We start from the raw sequence: 16,236 nt of genomic DNA on the forward strand, positions 1-16,236 counted from the left end.
TTCCTTTCCCCCTACTACTCAATTATATTGGAGTTTCTGGCTTATATTATTACATATACTAATATCCTTTTTCTAATAATTATTATTTATCTATCCCTCTAATGACATTATCATATTGTCTGTGCTCTTATTATTGAGATGACCTTTCTTTTTTCTGAGTAAATAGTATTTTAATAATGTACATATATTTGATGCTGTGTGGCTATGTGGGGGGCATGGGTATATGTATATGTATAAGATACAGAGAATTAAAAGTAGTATATATACTGGAGAAGAAAAGAAAGCAGGAAGTAGAAGGAGAAATAGAGAAGGTTAGTACATATGATCAAAATATATGATATACTGTAAAAAAATTAAGAAAATTGTGTACAATGAATTAAGATCAATAAAACATTTTCAGGAGTATCAACATGGCCCCCATTCCAAGACACTTGTCAGCCACCAAATCTTATGTAAATCCTGAGTTTGATTGCCAGAATCTAAATGACAGATTCAATCAAGTCGAAATTGTCCTCTGACATCAACAACTATGCCAAGTCACATGTGCACCTAGAAACATGCACACACCTATACACAGAAACACAAATGCATAATCACATGGACAAACACATGTACTTAGTCACATAAAATGTAATAGAAGTAAAGGAGAAAACAGAAGAAATAGATAGGTATGTAAGGAAGTAAGAAAAGAATCTGGAATCCACAAAAAGCAGGTACCACTCTTTCTTAGGGCTTTCAAACTGAAATACAGTTTGTCCTTCTCATCACTTCAAACAGAAGAGTCTTATGATTAATATCAGGACTCCAGACATAAAAAAAGATAAATCTCTCATAGTCAATTAAAAGAGATTTTGGTTTTATGTTATAGAAGGAACAGAAAGCTAAAACTGTTCTCCTTTGCATTTTTCTATGAAGATTTTTCATACTAAAAGACATAAAAGAAGTTGAACCTATTATTCTTTTCTAAGCTCTGCAAACATTTTGATCAGTGTTTCAGTCAAACAAACTCTCAGACAGAAGGGGGAAGTGTGCGGATTCAGGGATGTTTATGATACAGACATCTGGTGAGACTCACAGTGGAGGTTTTTGTTGGAGGCTAAAACACTGTGAGAGGATAACTGATAGCCTGAAGACAGTAGTAATCTGCCAGGTCTTCAGACTGGACACTGCTGATGGTGAGAGTGAAATCTGTCCCAGATCCACTGCCTGTGAAGCGATCAGGGACCCCAGTATCACGAGTGGATGCATAGTAGATCAGACGTTTGGGAGACTGGCCTGGTTTCTGCTGGTACCAGGCCAAGTGATTCTTCTGGTTACCGCTGTTTAGAAGACTCTGACTGGACTTGCAGCTGATGGTTACCTTCTCTCCTGCTGACACAGCCAGGGAGGATGGAGACTGGGTCATCACAATATCTGCATAGTTACCTGCAAACAGGAATATGCAATGAAGATTCACAATATGCAAGTACAGAATATAGTAACAGTTGAGATTTGTCATTTAGTACTCCTATAATGGCATATTCCAGGGTGTATAACTTATACACATTGTAAATTTCTTATATAAAAGAAGTGACTCAAAAAGATTATTATACTTTAAAATTTCTCACCTGAAACCCAAAGGAGCAGGGACATGAGGACCTGGGTCAGTGACTCCATCTTGCTCCCACTACCTATCTGATGTAACTCTCAGTTCTCACCAAAAAGCCTGGTTTTTAAATTCTGACTAACTGGGCTGGGCTGCAGGGGCCTATGCAAAGCAGTCAGTAAATGCACAATGAAATATCTGAGCCATGTGTGTGAATGGCAGGTGTCAGCAATCAAAAATACCATCATGGACAGTGTTTGCAATCACTGATAAATATCAGTTTACTGCTCTCAATCAGAAATCTATAAGGTGCTCTGACAACAACTGTGTGGTAAGGTCCAAGACATATATAATATTTAATCCATGTTGATTATGCAGCGATGTTAGCAAAGTTTTCTCAGATAATTAGTACGATGGAAATGAAAAGATATGTTCAAAAATTAACCAAAAAAAAAAAATTAAGGGTAAGAAAGCATGCAATGAAATAAAGGAAGGGTGGAGGGAGGAGAAGAGGAAAACAACGTGAAAGAGAAAGAGAGTATTGGGGCTAAATTTGCTCATCTCCTACCAGCAGATCCACTCATTTTGTTAAAAAACAAACTTATTTCTCATTTTTACATACCAATCCCTGTTCCCCTCCCTCCTCTCATGTGCTCCCCCAAACCCCATTTGCTCCTCCATGAAGGTAAAAACTACTCTGGGAAATCAACTACGTCTGTCTCATCAACTCATTGCGAGAGGACCAAGGCCTTCCCTACCCCCCCCCCCTTTGCCTAGGCGGAATAAAATATCTCTCCATAGAGAATCAGCTCCACACAGCCAATTCATTACTTCAGAAATGAGACAGGATACAAGATTAACTAAAAAAAAAATCAGTAACCCTCCTATATACAGATGATAAATGGGCAGAAAATAAATCTGAGATATATCATCCTTTACAATATCCAAAACAACTTAAAATATCCGGGGTACCTTAAAGAACTTTAATCACTGGCATGACAAGAAGGTTAAGTCTTTGAAGAATGAAACTGAAAAGAATATCAGATAATGGAAAGATCTTCCATGCTCTTGGATAGGTAGGATAAACAATACAAATGGCAATCCTACCACAAGCAATCTACAGATTCAATACAATCTCCATCAAAATCTCAGAATAATTTATTCACAGATCTTGAAATAACAATACTAAATTTTATATACTGAAACAAAAACCCAGGATAGCCAATAAAATCCTGTACAATAAAGGAAGCTCTGGCAGAATCACCATATCTGACTTCAAACTCTAGTATAAAGCTACAGTGATGAAAACAGCTTGTTATTAGTATAAATAGACACAGGTGGATCAATGAAGTTGAATCAAAGACCCAAATATATCTGCATAACAAAGATTGCCTGATTTTTGACAAAGAAGCTAAAACTATAAAATGGAAAAAAGAAAACATCAACAATGATGCTAACATAGCAGCATGTCAACATGTAGAAGAATGCAAATGGATCCATATTTATCACCATGCACAAAACTCAAATGGATCAAAGACCTCAACATAAATCCAGCCACACTAAAAAAATCATATAAGAGAAGGAGGGAAGTAACTTTGAATGCATTAGAACAGGAGATCACTTCCCAAATATAAAAACAGTAGTACAGTCCCTGAGAGCAGCAATTAATAAGTGGGACATGCAGAAACTGAGACGCTTCTTTAAGGAAAAGGACATAGTCAAAAAGACAACAAATACAAAAGCAGATACTGGGGCAGTTTTGGAAAAATGGCTGGTGTCAATCAATAGTTAGATATACCATCAAAGAAAACATGAGAGATCAATAACTGAGAATGGCTAGCAGCTCTCCAACCAAAATCTCCTAGATATTCTAATAGCTGCTTTGGTTAAAATTCAAGACATATTCAAATCAGGTAGCTTTTTCAGAACCTTAGGAGAGATATCTCAGATGACAGTCTTGAAGAAAAGATAAAATATGCTCACAAAATCACAACAATGGGAGAAAGAAAACATGCAATAAAAGAAAACAAGGTTGGAGAGGCAAAAGAGGAAAGGCAGAGAGAGAGAGATCTTGATAAAAATTGGTTCACTATCTCCCATTTCCAAAGCCACTCTTTCACTAAAGAGAAACTGCAGAGAAAGAAACAGAAGGATTATTCATTTGAGGCTGGGCTAGGGTACAAGTTCTAGGTCAGTCTAATCTATGCACAGATTATTAATAACACAGATATGTTATTAATCAAGTGGTTACAAGGCATCTCTTGTCATATGATATTCCAAATGAAGTAGTTATCTGATGTTAGCGTTTTAACATGCAATCAAGGATATCATTAAATGAAATATCCTTTTACGTAACAGGCATTTCTCTTTTATTGCGCATCAATGCTATAATTTTAAAACACAATATTCATGTATAAAATGTTAAGTTATTTCTGATAAGTACATTCAAATCTCCCTTTCCAACTGCTAGCATGCCATCATAATTGAGAGGAAAACAGCACATCAATTAAAGAAGTTCCAAATCTGAAGTTCAAGAACGTGACAGATGAGTAATTTCTCCAGTCAGTGTTCAACAAGTTGTCATGTGCCCTCCTTCTTTGCTAAGCCTTTTTATTTGCTTTGTGACAGCTGCAGTGAGCTCAGATTGTGCTTTCATATCATTTACTGCTGCTAATTCAGATTGGACGCATGGAGATTGAAACTTACAATTATTATGTGTTTTTATAGTATGTAAGAGGTAAGCATGGAGTCTAAAAGAACAAAATTCTCATGTTCTTTTTTGTGTGATAGAAAAAGTCTGACAGTACTTTGTTACTGCATTTCCCCACAAATCTAGTTCCCACCATGGTGCATTAGATTCCTTGAGCTGTAATAAACGTGACCTAAATCCAAACCTGCTGACTGAAAACAACACAGATTAGTTGGTTTGAAGCTTTGGAGCTAAAAATTCTGATGGTCATAGAACACAGCACCCTATTTCATGGACACCACTGTGAATGAAGGTCCAGGGAAGACATATTTTATCCTAAAAAATCAACATATAATGGGAACAATGAGGATGTTGTCATTTATTATGATGTAAAATTCATGCAATCTCTTCCTATAGTGCAATAGCCTAAAGTGTAAATCTCCCTACTTAGTAAATGCTATTGCATGTTACTTTACTTTATAATATCATAGAAAAATGGGCTGAAATTGTATGAGAGGAAAAACAACGGACCAACATATTACAGTTGAGTTTTATATACCATGAGAAGAAAGGCTTCACCTAGGCAAAACCTTAATTGTGCTTTCATTCCACCATCCTCGGTAAAGAAATATGGAGCACTCCATTGTACCATATTTTTCTTATAACACAATGGAGTAATACACAGCAGAAAAAAATAAAGAAACCTTGAAATTTGCAGGCAAATGGATGGATCTAGAAAACATGTATTGAGTGAGGTAACCCAAACACAGAAAGACAAATATCATGTGTACTCATCATAAGTAGTTTTAAAACATAAAACAAAGAAACTAGCCTGCAAATCACAATCCCAGAGAATGAAGCCAACAATGAGGACACTAAGAGAGACATACATCCATCTAATCTACATGGGAAGTGAAAAAAGACAAGATCCCCTAAGTAAATTTGGAGCATAGAGACCATGGGGGAGGGCTGAAGAGGAGGAGAGAGTAGCAGAGAAAAATGTAGACCTCAAAAACTCAATAAAAAAAAAGAAAAACAGAAACATGGAGCAGAATAATAAGCATTATCCAAGCTCCTCTAAACAAATAGATATGACTGAAGGTAAAGGAAGTTCCAAGTATCACAATCCAGGGTTCTTCTGAAGTTGGTCAGTGTCTTCTACATGATTTTGTGGCTTGTGGATTCTTCTCATTTTTGTCAGTGAGATAGAAACCAAACCAAAAACATAAAATCACTTCATTTTAATGGTGAATTAAAAGGAAATCATAAAAGAGACAATTAAATAATGGAAATACATAGCCGAAAGAAAGAGCAAGCAGTATATAGTGTTGGAGGGACTGAAAACTGGAACAGATACTGTGAACTTCAGTATAGAGGCTTATCGTGGTAACATTAAATCACCATATTATTGAACTGCTCCTGTACTTTGAATTTTCCAGAACAAATGTAAATCAGCTTAAAAGAGATATGTTTCAACACACATGTTTATTGCTGCACTAATCACAATAGTCAGAATTTAAATCAACCCAGTATCTATCAACAGATGAATGATTAGTAAAAAGAGAATATGTGAAAAGAAATTTATTGAACTATAATGAAAATGGGAATCACATAAGTGTGTTAACTTTTTCCCTGTGGCTCAGTATGTATAAATAAAAAAGGACTATACCGGTCTTATCATGAGATGTTTTTGAGTGCCTGGATAAAAATTCAGCCTTGACCTTACCTTGACTATAACCTGTTGAGCCTGAGGATATGACCCAGACATTTTGTGCTCAGATTATAGGTGATGAGTCACTGAATTTTTGATAACTTCTTGTACACCATGAGGAAAGTCCTAAAGTACAGTTTCACTGTCCTGAACTAGGATCATAAACTTGAAAAACACAAAGATGTGTATCAGAAAGTGATACTAAGGAGAGTTTTATTGAACTACCTCACTCCACACGGTAATGACAGAAACCAAAGACAGTTCATGAAGAAGTGGAGAGTTTCTATGAAGTAAAGCTTCCATGGTCATGGCTTGCACTACTGGGCCTCTGGATTTTATGCACCTGTAATGGAAGAACAACTAGAATATGAAAAGGAGCTGGGTGTGCTGTCATGGGATTTAGCAGTTAGGGTTAAGAGCCTGCTGGATTGCAGATTCAGGGTCACTGTGTGCTAGATAATTATTTCCAGGTCAGCTCAAGGTATGTATTGAAGCTTTGTACTCCCCCACCTAAGAAGATACCAAAAAGTGAAAAAAGGTAACAAGAGTTTGTGGCCATATTGTGGAAGATGTTATAGCAAAAAAGATGTTGTATTGGACAAGTAGAAAAAACAACTAATTAGTCTAAGCTTTTATGATGGACACAGAGAATCAGATCAGAAACTAGGCATTAAATCAGCTGTAGGAGGCTTGTTTTGTGTGGTCTTCTGAAGAGGATTTTGAAATTTCAAGCTAATACATGGGGAAATGTAGCTTTGGGTGAGGATGTCCACTTATATCTTGAAGACAACTAACAATCTTCAATATTCAAGGCTCTTATTTTAAGTGACTGATGAAAGGTTCCTGTATATATTAAATGATTATCTAGTCAATCTATTGAACAAAAATTGCACTTTGAAAATAGTGTCATGAAGATCTTAATTAAGGAAGCAAATTGAAAATTTGTAAGGCACACATGGTGAGACAATCACACACATATTTTCTTTAAAAATCTGTTTCACAGGTTCTTCTTTTTAAAAAACAAGATTTCTAAAATAACATGGTCAAGATGTGCAGTGAAAAGACATAGCTCAGATCCTAAACTTTAGTGAGCAGCAACTCCAAGGAAGTTTTTGTTTATCCCTGGAGATCTGTGTGAGGAAATTCATTACCCTGTTGACAGAAATAGGTTACAGTATCATCAACTTCCACAAGATGAAGGGTGCGGGTGAAGTCTGTCTGTCTCAGACCCACTGGCACTGAACCTAGCAGGGATCCCAGATGCTAGATCAGATGCAAAAGTGATGAGGAGCTTGGGAGGCTGTCCTGGGTTCTCCATTGGTTTCAGTTGATATAACTAATGCAATATTCAGTGACACTCTTTCTGACTCTATAAGAAACAGTGGCTCTCTTCTCTAGAGATACAGGCATCAAACTTGGAGACTGGGTCAGAACAATGTTCCCTGTGCAACCTAAAATGCTAAACACACCTTGCTGTCACAGATTTACTGAAGGCATTGAAATGTAAAACCCGCATGTATGTGGAATTTATAACAGCCGTCATGAGCTACATTCTGTGAAGCCATGAAATAAAATGGAAACCTAACACTATTTAAATGCTTTAATTTCAATAATCAGAATATTTAGTCATGAAATACTAAATAGCCACAGTGATTGCTCCCAGCACTACAGCTTCTCACTTAGAACCCAGAGCAGCAGTACCCAAACCAGGAGAACACTTGACCCAGTCTCTGAGAGCTGCACTAGAGACTGCTTCTTATGCACTGACAAACGGCCTTTAAAGATGCTCTGCACAATCTGCACCATAGCTAAAGTCTCAATATGCAAATCAGCTAAGATAAAACTTGACTTGGTGCTCAAGGGGCATCTGCTCTTGTGTCATCCTATGGCCGTTAGAATTAGCAAAGAATTCTCTAGAACATTCTCAGTAGTGTACCCAGCTGGTGTTTTTAGCTGGCCTTTTGAAATCACTTTCTCTTATTCTTAAACACCAGGTAAGGATTGCAATGCAATTATTCTGCTTGCTCTAAAGAATGCTTCTATAGAAGCACTGTGATCCCTCTGAATTAAATTTTAAGAAAGTTATTTTTATATTTATTCTATATGTATATGTGTTATTTTCTGCATATACCACATTTGTGGTTTTTGTACTTGAATTCCAAAAGAGGTCATCATGTCCCTTGGAATTATTTTGGCAGATGGCTGTGAACTGTCATGTGGATCCTGGGAACTCAACCTATGTCCAGTGTAAGACCAGGAAGAACTCTTATCCACTGATCCATAACTTTAACCTAAATTAATTTTTGTATCTTATAACAACAACATATTTTGCATTTGAATAGATACTTCTCAACAAGAGAAAATAATTGGATTTAATAAGATTGAGAAAAAAGTATGTGTTGTGTGTTCAGATAAGAAGGGGAAGTTGGCTACACTAAGACGCTTTAATCTAAACGTCATCAGGAGCAAAGAGGTAATGACCTGTGAGAATAGGATGAATTATGAGACTAGAAATGTAAACTTGTGATGAATAAGTATCAGTGAGAATAAGGCAGATCTCTCCATCTTCTCACTCCAAATCCAATACTGAGTCAACATAAAGTCTTCACAAATAGAGGAAACCATTACCCCGTAACCAAAAACATATCCTCAGAATCCATAGTTCCTGTCAATGAACATAGGAGCCCTAGCTTGGTCTGTGGACAGAATGACAGACATTCCATAAATGTCTCTAATATGAAATCTATGGAAGACAAGACAAGTATGGTGGACTGTGTGTCGCTTTGGAAACTCACCATACTATCAATTCCACAAAGGACTACAGTTTTTAAAAAGCCTCAGATTTCCTGGACTTGCTGTTCTTTCATAATTAGCATTTCCCTTCTCTATGGCACCTGAACTGGAGGTACTGACAATGTGAGGGCAAGTTGAACATTTCTGTTTCCATGTATTTGACAGATAGAAATGTCTCAGACAATGGCATCCTCACATAGTATCATTATAATTCAAGAGATTGAGTGAAGCTCAATTGGGAGCATGGGGCAGGGGTAAAGAGAAGTCTAGGGGTGGGGTGGGGAGTAAGAATGGAAGGCATAAGGAGAGCATGAGGGGATGGGTTGGTTAAGATAAGAGAAGGACAGAGAGGGACTGCAAAGAAAGACATATTTCAATTGTGGGAACCATTTTTGGGTAGAATGAAACCTGGAACCAGAGAAATTTTCAGGAATCCATAAGTATGACCCAAGCTAAAACCCTAAACAAGAGTGGAGAGGGTGCCTAAACTGGTCTTCCCCTGCAATCAGATTAATGACTATTGTCATCACAGAACCTTCATCCAGCAACAAACAGAAGCAGTACTTCTTAGTAATATTCACAGCTAAGTACTAGGCCGAGTTTCCAGAGACCAGTCAAAGAGAGAGAAACAATAATATTAGTAAAGGGGTTACAACCATAATGGGCATACCCACAAAAACAGCTAACCTGAGCTAGTGGGAGCTCATTGACTCTGGACTGATGGCAGGGAAACTTGCGTAGTACCAAACTAGGTCCTTCTAATGTTGATGACCTTTTTGTGTCTTGGGCAGACTGTAGAGACACTGGCTGTGGAATGAGGATTTATAACTAGTGCTTGAACTATCTTTATGGAGCCCATTCTTTTTTAAGGGATGTCTTCCTCAGCCTAAATACAGGGAGAAGGCCCGGTCCTGCCTCAAAGTGTTGTGTCAACCTATGTTGGTTCCCAATGTAAAGCCTTACCTTCTCTGAGGAATGGGTGGTAGGTAGAATAGGAGGATTGTTGGGGTAGCAAGAGGAAGAGAGGAAGTCAGAACTGGGATAGATATGTAAAATAAGAAAAGGACATTTAAATAAATAAGCTAAAAGACAAAGAAGCAACTTTTTTGAATTAATTTTAAATAAAGATTTTAAGGGGCAGCAAGATGCATTGGATGGCAAAGACACTTGCCACCAAACCTGATGTCAAACTTGACTTTGATCCCCAAACAAAAAGGACTAAGACACAATCATGGCCAAGTGTCCTCTGACCTCCACAAATATACCATGTCAAATATGTACCTAGAGACAGTCTCACACATATACACAGACAAATGCACACTCGCATAGACATAGAAAAGACTACTTGATTAACTAACATGTAATAAAAATAAAATAATTTATGGAAAGGGGGAAAAAGAAATGTAGACTAGTATAAAACAATAAAATATCACCAAAGTGTCCATTAAAAGAGGAAAAACATTTTTCCTACATTTCAAAACCTTTACCATCATCATTGTTTCTGCCCATAGCATCTTGTTTTTGACACTGAAAGTCCAGAAATGTAAAAGATAAATCCCTCCTATTCAAGCAGCAGAGTTTGCTGAATACAAAGATAGCATGGAGTTTTTGCAACACTTTCTTTTAAAGTTGTTTTCATTCCTAATGACATAATAAACATTGGTCCCTTCATGTTATACTGGGCTCTTCAAACTTTTAAATTACTGTTTGAACACACCAGCCTTGGGCCTCAGGGGGAAGTGTGTAGGTCCAGGGCTGTGTGGTTTAGGCATCTGTTAAGAATCTCAGAGAGGTTTTTGTTGGAGTCTGAAGCACTGTGGGAGGAAGATCATAATGCTGCATACAGTAGTAATATGCCATGTCTTCAGCCTGGACACTGTTGATGGTGAGGGTGAAATCTGTCCTAGATCCACTGCCTGTGAAATGATCAGGAACCCCAGTGTAACAATTGGATGTATAGTAGATCAGTAGTTTAGGAGTCTGCCCTGGTTTCTGCTGGTACCAAGCCAAGTAGTTAGTGTTACCATCTAAAAGACTCTGACTAGACTTGCAGCTGATGGTGACCTTCTCCCCTGCTGACAGAGCCAGTGAGGATGGAGACTGGGTCATCACGATATCAGCACTGGCACCTGCAATCAACAATACACAATGATTGTTCACCATGCTCAGAGAGTCCAGTTTTATCCCGTGCTTTTTCAGTCACAGTCCAGCTGGCCTTGGTGAGCTCCCAATAGATCAGCTCCACTGTCTCAGTGGGTGGGTGCACCCCTCATGGTCCTGACTTCTTTGCTCATGTTCTCCCTCCTTCTGCACCTCATTGGGACCTTGGGAGCTCAGTCCAGTGCTCCAGTGTGGGTCTCTGTCTCTATCTCCATCCATCACCAGATGAAGGTTCTATGATGATATGCAAGATATTCGTCAGTATTGCTATGAGAAGCCAAGGACAAGGGCACGGGGATTTGAACCTACGTAATGTGCTGGCTTTGTGGGAGACTAGCCAGTTTGGATGTTCACCTTCCTAGGAATGGACAGAAAGGGGAGGACCTAGGACTTACCACAGGGCAGGGAACCCTGACTGCTCTTTGGACTGGAGAGGGAGGGGGAGAGGAGTGGGGGGAGGGGGAGAAGGGTGGGAGGAGGGGGAGAAGGGTGGGAAGAGGGGGAGAAGGGTGGGAAGAGGGGGAGAAGGGTGGGAGGAGGGGGAGAAGGGTGGGAGAAGGGGGAGGGAAATGGGAGGCTGGGAGGAGGAGGAAACTTGTTTTTGTTTTTTTTTAAAAAAACAATACACAATGATGATACATAATATGAAAAAAACAAGATATAGTACTAGTTGAAATTTGTCATTTAATATCCTTTTAATGTCATATTGTCAGAATATTAAGACATATTCTGTCATAGCACACATTTTAAATTTCTTATATATAAAGAAGTGACTCTAAGAAGATGATAATACTTGTGAATTTCTCACCAGACACCCAGAGAAGCAGGAACATGATAACCTGAATTTGTGACACCATCTTGCTTCCTCTGTCTCTGCTGTATCTCAGTTCTCACTCAAAGGGCTTACTTAGTTTATAAATTCTAGAAGGTTGGGTTGAGCGTGAGAAGCCCATGCAAAGCAGTCAGCAAATACATGAGGAAATGCAAGGGCTGTGTGTGTGAGTAGCTGGTGTCAATCAACAGGGAAAAATAACATCATGAGGAGTGTGAACAATCACTGAATTCTATCATCTGACAGCACTCAAACATAAATCAATTAGGCACTCTAATAACAGCTTTGGTTTAAAATACATGATATTTTTAAATCAGTTTGTTTTAAAGAAACATTAGGAAAGCTATCTAAGAATAACAATGAATGTTACAGAAGAAATGATAAAATATGTTCAAAAAAATCACAACAAAAGTAACTTAGAGTAAAAAACATGCAATAAAAGAAAAAATTGGTTGGGGGGAAGGGAGAGATAGATTGATGATAGATGATAGATAGATAGATAGATAGATAGATAGATGATAGATAGATAGATAGATAGATAGATAGATAGATAGATAGAGAGAATTGAGGCTAAAGTTATTAATTTTTTTCCTACTTTTAAAGTCATTCTTATGCAGAGGACAATGAACAGTGCCACAGATGTTTTGCTCCAGTTTCCAGACTAAACAAAAAGCAGCTCAGAATTCACTCTGTGTAAATTCTAGAGAACATTAACATTTAGATGAGAGAATCTTGTATCCCAAAGCAATGGTACACCCTGCAGAAACAAATAAGTATCACATGCACAACTAAGGTAAATGAAGGAAGATGATAAATTTTTGGAAATAAAAGAGGAAGAAGACAAACTTGATTTTTTTTTCAAAAAGTCCTTGCTGTAGGCTAATATTTACCAAGAATGGTTATTTGAAGAATGCATAGTCTATGATAATTTACAATTTAGCAATATTGAAACTTGGGGAAATGGTCTTACTGATATAGTGAACATTAAAAATATCTCTTCAGAAAGGAACAGAGTCATCTTATGTAGAAGGCAAAAGATTATTATTGGAAATCAAATATGCATTTAGGTAGCATGAATTTCCTATTTATTTGCATTAATTATATAATTTTATACATCTACCTTTCAAATAAAAATGTTAATTTATTTCTGATAGGCATATTCGGATCTCCTTTGTCAACTTCTAACACCATCATAAGAAAGAGCTAAGTAGAATGTGGATGAAGAAGTTCCCAATCTCAAGGTCAAAAATATGACAGATGGGTATCTCTGCTCCAGTCAGAGTTTAACAAATTGTGCTGTGCACTGGATCTTTATAGAAGTTTATACCTTGCTTGTAAAAGCTGCAATGAGATAAGATTGAGGATTCATATCATTTACTGTTGCTCATTCAAATAGGACACTTGGAGATTTGGTTATAGAAATCCAAAGGATCCTTCAGGTAAACATGTATTTTCAAAATATGTAAGGGGAGAGAACAGAGACTAAAAGGACAAAATTCTCATGTTCTATTGTGCATAGTAGAAAAAGCCAGAAAATCTTTTTTTTATTATTTAATTAAAAATTATCACCTACTCCCCTCTTCCCATTTACCTCCCTCTCTCCTCTCCCCCTCCCCTTCCCCCTCCCTCTCCAGTCCAAAGAGCAGTCAGGGTTCCCTGCCCTGTGGGAAGTCCAAGGTCCTCCCCACTCCATCCAGGACTAGGAAGGTTAGCATCCAAACAGACTAGGCTCCCACAAAGTCATTACATGAAGTAGGATCAAAACCCAGTGCCATTGTCCTTGGCTTCTCAGTCAGCCCTCATTGTCAGTCATGTTCAGAGAGTCCGGTTTGATCACATGCTCCAACATCCAGCTGGACTTGGTGAGCTACCATTAGATCAGCCCCACCGTCTCATTGGGTGGGCATCCCCTTGCAGTCCTAACATCCTTGCTCATGTTCTCTCTCCTTCTGCTCCTCATTTGGACCTTACGAGCTCAGAACAGTGTTAAAATGTGGGTCACTATCTCTAGCTTCATCCATCGGCAGATGAAGTTTCTATGGTGATATGGCTATAGGATAGGGCCATTTCAGGCTCCCTTGCCTCAGCTGCCCAAGGATCTATCCGGGGACATCTCCATGGACACCTGGGAATATGTCTAGAGTCAAGTCTCTCGCCGACCCAAAATGGCTCCCTTAATTAAGATATATACTTCTCTATTCCCATATCCACCCTGCCTCCATCCCAACTGTCCCATTCAACCAAGCTCTCCCCATCCTCCCCTTCTCACTTTTTTCTCCCCATTTCCCCTTACCACTACCCCATCCCAACCCCCAAGTTTCCAATTTTTGCCTGGCAATCTTGTCTCCTTCCAATATCATGAGGATAACTCTCTGTTTTTCGTTGGGTTCACCTTCTTATTTAGCTTCTCTAGGATCCGCATTATAGGCTCAATGTCCTTTATTTATGGCTAGTATCTACTTATGAGTGAGTAAATACCATATTCATATTTTGGGTCTGGGTGAACTCACTCATGATAGTGTTTTCTATTTCCATCCATTTGCATGCAAAATTCAAGATGTCATTGTTTTTTACCACTGAGTAGTACTCTAATGCATATATATTCCACACTTTCTTTATCCATTCTTCCGTTGAGGGGCATCTAGGTTGTTTCCAGGTTCTGGCTATTACAAATAATGCTGCTGTGAACATAGTTGAACAAATGCTTTTGTAGTATGATAGAGCATCTCTTGGGTATATTCCCAAGAATGGTATTGCTGAATCCTGGAGTAGGTTGATCCCGAATTTCCTGAGAAACCACCACACTGATTTCCAAAGTGCTTGCACAAATTTGCATTCCCACCAGCAATTATGAGTGTTCCTCTTACTCCACATCCTCTCCAGCAAAGGCTATCATTGATGTTTTTGATTTTAGCCATTCTGACAGGTGTAAGATAGTATCTCAAAGTTGTTTTGATTGGCATTCCCCTGATTGCTAAGGAGGTTGAGTATGCCTTAAGTGTCTTTTGGCCATTTGAACTTCTTCTGTTGGGAATTCTCTGTTTAGATCAGTGCCCCATTTTTAATTGGGTTAATTAGCATTTTAAAGTCTACTTTCTTGAGTTCTTTATATATTTTGGAAATCAGACCTTTGTCTGTTACGGGGTTGGTGAAGATTTTCTCCCAGTCAGTAGATTCCCTTTTTCTCTTAATGACAGTGTCTTTTGCTTTACAAAGGCTTCTCAGTTTCAGGAGGTCCCATTTATTCAATGTTGTCCTTATTGTCTGTGCTACTGGGGTTATACATAGGAAGTAGTCTCCTGTGCCCATGTGTTGTAGAGTACTTCCCACTTTCTCTTCTATCAGGTTCAGTGTGTTCAGATTGATATTGAGGTCTTTAATCCATTTGGACTTGAGTTTTGTGTATGGTGATAGATATGAATCTATTTTCATTATTTTACAGGTTGACATCCAGTTATACCAGCACCATTTTTTGAAGATGTTTTCTTTCTTCCATTGTATACTTTCAGCTCCTTTGTCGAGTATCAGGTGTTCATAGGTTTGTGGGTAAAATCCGGTCTTCTATTCGATTCCATTGGACGACTTCTCTGCTTTTATGCCAATTCCAAGCTGTTCTCAATACTGTAGCTCTGTAATAGAGTTTGAAGTCAGGGATGGTAATGCCTTCAGAAGTTCCTTTATTGTATAATATTGTTTTGGCTATCCTGGGTTTTTTGTTTTTCGATATAAGGTTGATTATTGTTCTCTCAAGGTCTGTGAAGAATTTTGTTGGAATTTAGATGGGGATTGCATTGAATCTATACATTGCTTTTGGTAGAATTGCCATTTTTACTATGTTGATTCTCCCAATCCAAGAGCCAGAGAAATCCTTCCATTTTCTGGTATCCTCTTCAATTTCTTTCTTCAAAGACTTAAAGTTCTTGTCAAATAGATCTTTCACTTCATTGGTTAGGGTTACCCCCAAGATATTTTATGCTATTTGTGCCTATCATGAAATGTGATTCTTTTGTGATTTCCCTCTCTGCTTCTTTTTCCTTCGTGAATAGGAGGGCAACTGATTTTTTGGAGTTGTATCCTGCAACATTACTAAAGGTGTTTATCAGCTGTAGGAGTTCTTTGGTAGAGTTTTTGGGGTCACTTATGAACACTATCGTATCATCTACAAATAATGAAAGTTTGACTTCTTCCTTTCCAATTTGAATCCCCTTGATCTCCTTATGCTGTCTTATCGCTATTGCTAGAAATTCAAGCACTATATTGAAGAGGTATGGAGAAAGTGGACAACCTTGTCCTGTTCCTGATTTAGTGGGATGGCCTCTAGTTTCTCTCCATTTAATTTGATGTTCGCTATCAGCTTGCTGTATATAATGCTTTTATTATATTTAGGAATGAACCTTGTATCCCTAATCTCTCCAAGACTTTTATCATAAAGGATTGTTGAATTTTATCAAATGCTTTTTCAGCAT

General features: G+C 38.0%; 2 gene segments (V, D, J or C); both read right to left on the reverse strand.

Annotated features, from left to right (window-relative positions):
* Nucleotides 1-1,096: 1,096 nt before the first annotated feature.
* Nucleotides 1,097-1,671, reverse strand: LOC121438818. The segment is given in 2 exon segments: nt 1,097-1,425; nt 1,608-1,671. Coding segments are annotated over 2 exon segments (378 nt in total).
* An 8,871-nt stretch (nt 1,672-10,542) lies between these two features.
* LOC121433468 lies at nt 10,543-11,795 on the reverse strand. The segment is given in 2 exon segments: nt 10,543-10,907; nt 11,747-11,795. Coding segments are annotated over 2 exon segments (414 nt in total).
* Nucleotides 11,796-16,236: the final 4,441 nt, after the last annotated feature.

This window comes from Microtus oregoni, unplaced genomic scaffold (assembly GCF_018167655.1).
Source record: "Microtus oregoni isolate MIOR12 unplaced genomic scaffold, Mior012 000002F_ref0000024, whole genome shotgun sequence".
NCBI lineage: Eukaryota > Metazoa > Chordata > Mammalia > Rodentia > Cricetidae > Microtus > Microtus oregoni.